Here is a 10,909-nt window from a genome sequence, read left to right as displayed (position 1 = left end):
ACACACACACAATAAAAAATTAACTGAAATGTCACATTTAAATAAGTATTCAGACCCTTTTCTCTTTCTTACTTTGTTGACCTTTGGCAGCGATTACAGCCTCGAGTCTTCTTGGGTCGGATGCTACAAGCTTGGCACACCTGTATTTGGGGAGTTTCTCCCATTCTTCTCTGCAGATCCTCTCAAGCTCTGTCAGGTTGGATGGGGAGCGTTGCTGCACAGCTATTTTCATGTCTCTCCAGAGATGTTCGATCGGGTTCAAGTCCGGGCTCTGGCTGGGCCACTCAAGGACATTCAGAGACTTGTCCCGAAGCCACTCCTCTGTTGTCTTGGCTGTGTGCTTAGGGTCGTTGTCCTGTTGGAAGGTGAACCTTCGCCCCAGTCTGAGGTCCTGAGAGCTCTGGAGCAGGTTTTCATCAAGGATCTCTCTGTACTTTCCTCCCTTCATCTTTGCCTCGATCCTGACTAGTCTCACAGTCCCTGCCGCTGAAAAACATCCCCACAGCATGATGCTGCCACCACCATGCTTCACCATAGGGACGGTGCCAGGTTTCCTCCAGATGTGATGCTTGGCATTCAGGCCAAATAGTTCAATCTTGGTTTCATCAGACCAGAGAATCTTGTTGACCAAGGTTCTTCTCCCCCGATTGCTCAGTTTGGCCGGGCGGCCAGCTCTAGGAAGAGTCTTGGTGGTTCCAAACTTCTTCCATTTAAGAATGGTGGAGGCCACTGTGTTCTTGGGGACCATCAATAAGGCAGAAATGTTTTGGTACCCTTCCCCAGATCTGTGCCTCGACACAATCCTGTCTCGGAGCTCTACGGACAATTCCTTCGACCTCATGGCTTGGTTTTTGCTCTGACATGCACTGTCAACTGTGGGACCTTATATAGACAGGTGTGTGCCTTTCCAAATCATGTCCAATACATGAAATTTACCACAGGTGGGCTCCAATAAATTTGTAGAAACATCTCAAGGATGATCAATGGAAACAGGATGCACCTGAGCTCAATTTTTCGATTCTCATAACAAAGGGTCTGAATACTTATGTAAATAAGGTATTTCTGTTTTTTATTTTTTAATACATTTGCAAAAATGTCTAAAAACCTGTTTTCACTTTGTCACGCATGGGGTATTGTGATGTCATCATGGGGTATTGTGATGTCATCATGGGGTATTGTGATGTCATCATGGGGTATTGTGATGTCATCATGGGGTATTGTGATGTCATCATGGGGTATAGTGTGTAGATTGCTGAGGACATTGTTTTATTGAATCCATTTTAGAATACGGCTGTAACGTAACAAAATGTGGAAAAAAGTCAAGGAGTCTGAATACTTTCCGAAAGCACCTGTACGTGACCGAGATGCCAAATATCAGTGCTGCTTACTTACACTTATAGCCAATGCTGTCTAAGATACACACAGCTCACCACTAGGTAAAGCTCCGCCTTATCTCAGCTCGCTGGTCACCATAGCAACACCCACCTGTATCACGCGCTCCAGCAGGTACATCTCACTGGTCACCATAGCAACGCCCACCCGTAGCACACGCTCCAGCAGGTACATCTCACCGGTCATCCCCAAAGCCAACACCTCCTTTGGCCGCCTTTCCTTCCAGTTCTCTGCTGCCAATGACTGGAACGAATTGCAAAAATCACTGAAGTTGGAGACTTATATTTCCCTCACTAACTTTAAGCATCAGCTATCTGAGCAGCTAACCGATCGCTGCAGCTGTAAACAGCCTATCTGTAAATAGCCCATCCAATCTACCTACCTCATCCCCATATTGTTTTTATTTACTTTGCTGCTCTTTTGCACACCAGTATCACTACTCACACATCATCATCTGCTCATCTATCACTCCAGTGTTAATCTGCTAAATTGTAATTTGGCCTATTTATTGTGGCCTATTGTGGCCTACTATGGCCTATTTATTGCCTTACCTCCTTATCTTACTTCATTTGCACACACTGTATATAGATTTTTTCTTGGAAAGGTCTCAGTTGTAAATGAGAACTTGTTCTCAACTAGCCTACCTGGTTAAATAAAGGACTTGTTCTCAACTAGCCTACCTGGTTAAATAAAGGACTTGTTCTCAACTAGCCTACCTGGTTAAATAAAGGACTTGTTCTCAACTAGCCTACCTGGTTAAATAAAGGACTTGTTCTCAACTAGCCTACCTGGTTAAATAAAGGACTTGTTCTCAACTAGCCTACCTGGTTAAATAAAGGACTTGTTCTCAACTAGCCTACCTGGTTAAATAAAGGACTTGTTCTCAACTAGCCTACCTGGTTAAATAAAGAACTTGTTCTCAACTAGCCTACCTGGTTAAATAAAGGACTTGTTCTCTACTAGCCACCTGGTTAAATAAAGGACTTGTTCTCTACTAGCCCACCTGGTTAAATAAAGGACTTGTTCTCTACTAGCCACCTGGTTAAATAAAGGACTTGTTCTCTACTAGCCACCTGGTTAAATAAAGGACTTGTTCTCAACTAGCCTACCTGGTTAAATAAAGGACTTGTTCTCTACTAGCCACCTGGTTAAATAAAGGACTTGTTCTCAACTAGCCTACCTGGTTAAATAAAGGACTTGTTCTCAACTAGCCACCTGGTTAAATAAAGGACTTGTTCTCAACTAGCCCACCTGGTTAAATAAAGGACTTGTTCTCAACTGGCCTACCTGGTTAAATAAAGGACTTGTTCTCTACTAGCCTACCTGGTTAAATAAAGGACTTGTTCTCAACTAGCCCACCTGGTTAAATAAAGGACTTGTTCTCAACTAGCCCACCTGGTTAAATAAAGGACTTGTTCTCTACTAGCCTACCTGGTTAAATAAAGGACTTGTTCTCAACTAGCCACCTGGTTAAATAAAGGACTTGTTCTCAACTAGCCCACCTGGTTAAATAAAGGACTTGTTCTCAACTAGCCACCTGGTTAAATAAAGGACTTGTTCTCAACTAGCCACCTGGTTAAATAAAGGACTTGTTCTCAACTAGCCTACCTGGTTAAATAAAGGACTTGTTATCAACTAGCCTACCTGGTTAAATAAAGGACTTGTTCTCAACTAGCCTACCTGGTTAAATAAAGGACTTGTTCTCAACTAGCCACCTGGTTAAATAAAGGACTTGTTATCAACTAGCCTACCTGGTTAAATAAAGGACTTGTTATCAACTAGCCACCTGGTTAAATAAAGGACTTGTTCTCAACTAGCCTACCTGGTTAAATAAAGGACTTGTTCTCAACTAGCCTACCTGGTTAAATAAAGGACTTGTTATCAACTAGCCTACCTGGTTAAATAAAGGACTTGTTCTCAACTAGCCTACCTGGTTAAATAAAGGACTCGTTCTCTACTAGCCTACCTGGTTAAATAAAGGACTTGTTCTCAACTAGCCACCTGGTTAAATAAAGGACTTGTTCTCAACTAGCCGACCTGGTTAAATAAAGGACTTGTTCTCAACTAGCCACCTGGTTAAATAAAGGACTTGTTCTCAACTAGCCACCTGGTTAAATAAAGGAGTTGTTCTCAACTAGCCGACCTGGTTAAATAAAGGACTTGTTCTCAACTAGCCGACCTGGTTAAATAAAGGACTTGTTCTCAACTAGCCTACCTGGTTAAATAAAGGACTTGTTCTCAACTGGCCACCTGGTTAAATAAAGGACTTGTTCTCAACTAGCCTACCTGGTTAAATAAAGGACTTGTTCTCTACTAGCCACCTGGTTAAATAAAGGACTTGTTCTCAACTAGCCTACCTGGTTAAATAAAGGACTTGTTCTCAACTAGCCACCTGGTTAAATAAAGGACTTGTTCTCAACTAGCCACCTGGTTAAATAAAGGACTTGTTCTCAACTAGCCACCTGGTTAAATAAAGGACTTGTTCTCAACTAGCCACCTGGTTAAATAAAGGACTTGTTCTCAACTAGCCACCTGGTTAAATAAAGGACTTGTTCTCTACTAGCCACCTGGTTAAATAAAGGACTTGTTCTCTACTAGCCTACCTGGTTAAATAAAGGACTTGTTCTCAACTAGCCTACCTGGTTAAATAAAGGACTCGTTCTCTACTAGCCTACCTGGTTAAATAAAGGACTTGTTCTCAACTAGCCACCTGGTTAAATAAAGGACTTGTTCTCAACTAGCCGACCTGGTTAAATAAAGGACTTGTTCTCAACTAGCCTACCTGGTTAAATAAAGGACTTGTTCTCAACTGGCCACCTGGTTAAATAAAGGACTTGTTCTCAACTAGCCTACCTGGTTAAATAAAGGACTTGTTCTCTACTAGCCACCTGGTTAAATAAAGGACTTGTTCTCAACTAGCCTACCTGGTTAAATAAAGGACTTGTTCTCAACTAGCCACCTGGTTAAATAAAGGACTTGTTCTCAACTAGCCACCTGGTTAAATAAAGGACTTGTTCTCAACTAGCCACCTGGTTAAATAAAGGACTTGTTCTCAACTAGCCACCTGGTTAAATAAAGGACTTGTTCTCAACTAGCCACCTGGTTAAATAAAGGACTTGTTCTCTACTAGCCACCTGGTTAAATAAAGGACTTGTTCTCTACTAGCCACCTGGTTAAATAAAGGACTCGTTCTCAACTAGCCTACCTGGTTAAATAAAGGACTTGTTCTCAACTAGCCTACCTGGTTAAATAAAGGACTTGTTCTCTACTAGCCTACCTGGTTAAATAAAGGACTTGTTCTCAACTAGCCACCTGGTTAAATAAAGGACTTGTTCTCAACTAGCCACCTGGTTAAATAAAGGAGTTGTTCTCAACTAGCCGACCTGGTTAAATAAAGGACTTGTTCTCAACTAGCCTACCTGGTTAAATAAAGGACTTGTTCTCAACTGGCCACCTGGTTAAATAAAGGACTTGTTCTCAACTAGCCTACCTGGTTAAATAAAGGACTTGTTCTCTACTAGCCACCTGGTTAAATAAAGGACTTGTTCTCAACTAGCCTACCTGGTTAAATAAAGGACTTGTTCTCAACTAGCCACCTGGTTAAATAAAGGACTTGTTCTCAACTAGCCACCTGGTTAAATAAAGGACTTGTTCTCAACTAGCCACCTGGTTAAATAAAGGACTTGTTCTCAACTAGCCACCTGGTTAAATAAAGGACTTGTTCTCAACTAGCCACCTGGTTAAATAAAGGACTTGTTCTCTACTAGCCACCTGGTTAAATAAAGGACTTGTTCTCTACTAGCCTACCTGGTTAAATAAAGGACTTGTTCTCAACTAGCCTACCTGGTTAAATAAAGGACTTGTTCTCAACTAGCCTACCTGGTTAAATAAAGGACTTGTTCTCTACTAGCCTACCTGGTTAATAAAGGACTTGTTCTCAACTAGCCACCTGGTTAAATAAAGGACTTGTTCTCTACTAGCCACCTGGTTAAATAAAGGACTTGTTCTCTACTAGCCACCTGGTTAAATAAAGGACTTGTTCTCAACTAGCCTACCTGGTTAAATAAAGGACTTGTTCTCCACTAGCCTACCTGGTTAAATAAAGGACTTGTTCTCCAATAGCCTACCTGGTTAAATAAAGGACTTGTTCTCCACTAGCCTACCTGGTTAAATAAAGGACTTGTTCTCAACTAGCCACCTGGTTAAATAAAGGACTTGTTCTCAACTAGCCTACCTGGTTAAATAAAGGACTTGTTCTCAACTAGCCTACCTGGTTAAATAAAGGACTTGTTCTCAACTAGCCACCTGGTTAAATAAAGGACTTGTTCTCTACTAGCCACCTGGTTAAATAAAGGACTTGTTCTCAACTAGCCAACCTGGTTAAATAAAGGACTTGTTCTCAACTGGCCACCTGGTTAAATAAAGGACTTGTTCTCAACTAGCCACCTGGTTAAATAAAGGACTTGTTCTCAACTAGCCCACCTGGTTAAATAAAGGACTTGTTCTCAACTAGCCTACCTGGTTAAATAAAGGACTTGTTCTCAACTAGCCACCTGGTTAAATAAAGGACTTGTTCTCTACTAGCCACCTGGTTAAATAAAGGACTTGTTCTCAACTGGCCACCTGGTTAAATAAAGGACTTGTTCTCAACTAGCCTACCTGGTTAAATAAAGGACTTGTTCTCAACTAGCCTACCTGGATAAATAAAGGACTTGTTCTCTACTAGCCACCTGGTTAAATAAAGGACTTGTTCTCAACTAGCCTACCTGGTTAAATAAAGGACTTGTTCTCAACTAGCCTACCTGGTTAAATAAAGGACTTGTTCTCAACTAGCCACCTGGTTAAATAAAGGACTTGTTCTCAACTAGCCACCTGGTTAAATAAAGGACTTGTTCTCAACTAGCCTACCTGGTTAAATAAAGGACTTGTTCTCAACTGGCCACCTGGTTAAATAAAGGACTTGTTCTCAACTAGCCACCTGGTTAAATAAAGGACTTGTTCTCAACTAGCCACCTGGTTAAATAAAGGACTTGTTCTCAACTAGCCACCTGGTTAAATAAAGGACTTGTTCTCAACTAGCCACCTGGTTAAATAAAGGACTTGTTCTCAACTAGCCACCTGGTTAAATAAAGGACTTGTTCTCAACTAGCCACCTGGTTAAATAAAGGACTTGTTCTCAACTAGCCACCTGGTTAAATAAAGGACTTGTTCTCAACTAGCCACCTGGTTAAATAAAGGACTTGTTCTCAACTAGCCACCTGGTTAAATAAAGGACTTGTTCTCTACTAGCCTACCTGGTTAAATAAAGGACTTGTTCTCAACTAGCCACCTGGTTAGATAAAGGACTTGTTCTCAACTAGCCACCTGGTTAAATAAAGGACTTGTTCTCAACTAGCCACCTGGTTAAATAAAGGACTTGTTCTCAACTAGCCACCTGGTTAAATAAAGGACTTGTTCTCTACTAGCCACCTGGTTAAATAAAGGACTTGTTCTCAACTAGCCACCTGGTTAAATAAAGGACTTGTTCTCAACTAGCCACCTGGTTAAATAAAGGACTTGTTCTCAACTAGCCACCTGGTTAAATAAAGGACTTGTTCTCAACTAGCCTACCTGGTTAAATAAAGGACTTGTTCTCTACTAGCCACCTGGTTAAATAAAGGACTTGTTCTCAACTAGCCACCTGGTTAAATAAAGGACTTGTTCTCAACTAGCCACCTGGTTAAATAAAGGACTTGTTCTCAACTAGCCACCTGGTTAAATAAAGGACTTGTTCTCTACTAGCCACCTGGTTAAATAAAGGACTTGTTCTCAACTAGCCACCTGGTTAAATAAAGGACTTGTTCTCAACTAGCCTACCTGGTTAAATAAAGGACTTGTTCTCAACTAGCCCACCTGGTTAAATAAAGGACTTGTTCTCAACTAGCCACCTGGTTAAATAAAGCACTTGTTCTCTACTAGCCACCTGGTTAAATAAAGTACTTGTTCTCAACTAGCCACCTGGTTAAATAAAGGACTTGTTCTCTTCTAGCCACCTGGTTAAATAAAGGACTTGTTCTCAACTAGCCACCTGGTTAAATAAAGGACTTGTTCTCAACTAGCCTACCTGGTTAAATAAAGGACTTGTTCTCAACTAGCCCACCTGGTTAAATAAAGGACTTGTTCTCAACTAGCCTACCTGGTTAAATAAAGGACTTGTTCTCAACTAGCCTACTTGGTTAAATAAAGGACTTGTTCTCAACTAGCCACCTGGTTAAATAAAGGACTTGTTCTCAACTAGCCTACCTGGTTAAATAAAGGACTTGTTCTCAACTAGCCTACCTGGTTAAATAAAGGACTTGTTCTCAACTAGCCACCTGGTTAAATAAAGGTGAATCAAAACAAATGAAAACATCAACCCTGTCACTCTCTTTTATCTCCTTCCAGACTGAAGCTCCAGAGAGCCCCTACCAGCACCACCCCTCCTCCAGGAAACACAGTAGGTCAACCACCCACAGCCCAGCACCACCCCTCCTCCAGGAAACACAGTAGGTCAACCACCCACAGCCCAGCACCACCCCTCCTCCAGGAAACACAGTAGGTCAACCACCCACAGCCCAGCACCACCCCTCCTCCAGGAAACACAGTAGGTCAACCACCCACAGCCCAGCACCACCCCTCCTCCTGGAAACACAGTAGGTCAACCACCCACAGCCCAGCACCACCCCTCCTCCAGGAAACACAGTAGGTCAACCACCCACAGCCCAGCACCACCCCTCCTCCAGGAAACACAGTAGGTCAACCACCCACAGCCAGCACCACCCCCTCCTCCAGGAAACACAGTAGGTCAACCACCCACAGCCCAGCACCACCCCTCCTCCAGGAAACACAGTAGGTCAACCACCCACAGCCCAGCACCACCCACAGCCCAGCACCACCCCTCCTCCAGGAAACACAGTCGGTCAACCACCCACAGCCCAGCACCACCCCTCCTCCAGGAAACAAAGTAGGTCAACCACCCACAGCCCAGCACCACCCCTCCTCCAGGAAACACAGTAGGTCAACCACCCACAGCCCAGCACCACCCCCTCCTCCAGGAAACACAGTAGGTCGACTACCCACAGCCCAGCACCACCCCTCCTCCAGGAAACACAGTAGGCTAACCACCCACAGCCCAGCACCACCCCCTCCTCCAGGAAACACAGTAGGTCAACCACCCACAGCCCAGCACCACCCCTCCTCCTGGAAACACAGTAGGTCGACCACCCACAGCCCAGCACCACCCCCTCCTCCAGGAAACACAGTAGGTCGACTACCCATGGCCCAGCACCACCCCCTCCTCCAGGAAACACAGTAGGTCAACCACCCATAGCCCAGCACCACCCCCTCCTCCAGGAAACACAGTAGGTCAACCACCCACAGCCCAGCACCACCCCTCCTCCAGGAAACACAGTAGGTCAACCACCCACAGTCCAGCACCACCCCCTCCTCCAGGAAACACAGTAGGTCAACCACCCACAGTCCAGAACCACCCCCTCCTCCAGGAAACACAGTAGGTCAACCACCCACAGCCCAGCACCACCCACAGCCCAGCACCACCCCTCCTCCAGGAAACACAGTAGGTCGACTACCCACGGCCCAGCACCACCCCCTCCTCCAGGAAACACAGTAGGTCAACCACCCACAGCCCAGCACCACCCCTCCTCCAGGAAACACAGTAGGTCAACCACCCACAGCCCAGCACCACCCCTCCTCCAGGAAACACAGTAGGTCAACCACCCACAGCCCAGCACCACCCCTCCTCCAGGAAACACAGTAGGTCAACCACCCACATCTAGTGCTGTTTTCAATCCAGTCCGTTACAAGTCCTGAGCTGTGTAACTAGGACTCATACTAACCGTACTATTTGTGACGTATATTGAGTCTGTAGCTTATTGGTCATAGTGTGGATATAGTTATTATGCCGAGAAGTTCCCGGATGTCGTTCTACATTTTGCAAAAATACGAAGTAATATAGCAGTGGACACTATTTCTGTGCCTTTTAGGGCCCATAATGCAAATCTTCCCGAAAAATGGGCGTGGCTTTGTAACGTTTTCAAGTTTGAAGAAAATGGAGGAAAATATGCAGCCGAAGTTCCGACGATACCAGATTCAAATTCAATGTTTCAACTAATTATGACAAATGTTAAGAATATGTTAAGCAATGTAATAAAGTGATGACTTTTCACATAAATTACACGTCATGTTGGCTGACAATTTGTTAGCTACGCTATCCTTACAAACCACATAGCATATCATTACAGCAGTATGGACCGGTATGTTAGCTACGCTGTCCTTACTAACCACATAGCATATCATTACAGCAGTATGGACCGGTATGTTAGCTAGCTACGCTATCCTTACTAACCACATAGCATATCATTACAGCAGTATGGACCGGTATGTTAGCTAGCTACGCTGTCCTTATGAACCACATAGCATATCATTACAGCAGTATGGACCGGTATGTTAGCTAGCTACGCTGTCCTTACTAACCACACAGCATATCATCACAGCAGTATGGACCGGTATGTTAGCTACGCCGTCCTTACTAACCACATATCATTACAGCAGTATGGACCGGTATGTTAGCTAGCTACGCTATCCTTACTAACCACACAGCATATCATTACAGCAGTATGTACCGGTATGTTAGCTACGCTATCCTAATGAACCTCATAGCATATCATTACAGCAGTATGGACCGGTATGCTAGCTACGCTATCCTTATGAACCACACAGCATATCATTACAGCAGTATGGACCGGTATGCTAGCTAGCTATGCTATCCTTATGAACCACATAGCATATCATTACAGCAGTATGGACCGGTATGTTAGCTAGCTACGCTATCCTTATGAACCACATAGCATATCATTACAGCAGTATGGACCGGTATGCTAGCTAGCTACGCTGTCCTTACTAACCACACAGCATATCATTACAGCAGTATGGACCGGTATGCTAGCTAGCTACGCTGTCCTTACTAACCACACAGCATATCATTACAGCAGTATGGACCGGTATGTTAGCTAGCTATGCTATCCTTATGAACCACATAGCATATCATTACAGCAGTATGGACCGGTATGTTAGCTAGCTACGCTATCCTTATGAACCACATAGCATATCATTACAGCAGTATGGACCGGTATGCTAGCTAGCTACGCTGTCCTTACTAACCACACAGCATATCATTACAGCAGTATGGACCGGTATGCTAGCTAGCTACGCTGTCCTTACTAACCACATAGCATATCATTACAGCAGTATGGACCGGTATGCTAGCTAGCTACGCTGTCCTTACTAACCACACAGCATATCATTACAGCAGTATGGACCGGTATGCTAGCTAGCTACGCTGTCCTTACTAACCACATAGCATATCATTACAGCAGTATGGACCGGTATGTTAGCTAGCTATGCTAAGTGGTATAGTCGTTGTGCGTTCTCAATGGACGTTGTTAATGAAGTCGTAAGATGTCTAGCTAGTCATTTGTTA

At 43.9% G+C, this 10,909-nt stretch overlaps 1 protein-coding gene across 1 annotated transcript in view; it reads left to right on the top strand.

The window, feature by feature from the left end:
* The window catches only part of myo15aa (myosin XVAa), a 197,368-nt gene that overhangs the window by 127,747 nt on the left and 58,712 nt on the right, over positions 1-10,909 (top strand). Inside the window, exon 36 of the mRNA XM_029747703.1 lies at positions 7,816-7,867. Within this exon, the coding sequence (XP_029603563.1) occupies positions 7,816-7,867 (52 nt within the window). The remainder of the gene's footprint in view (positions 1-7,815; positions 7,868-10,909) is intronic.

The sequence above is a fragment of the Salmo trutta genome, unplaced genomic scaffold (genome assembly GCF_901001165.1).
Source record: "Salmo trutta unplaced genomic scaffold, fSalTru1.1, whole genome shotgun sequence".
Taxonomy (NCBI): domain Eukaryota; kingdom Metazoa; phylum Chordata; class Actinopteri; order Salmoniformes; family Salmonidae; genus Salmo; species Salmo trutta.
Note: the sequence above shows the minus strand (reverse complement) of the source record. Positions and strands in the feature narration are given on the sequence as shown.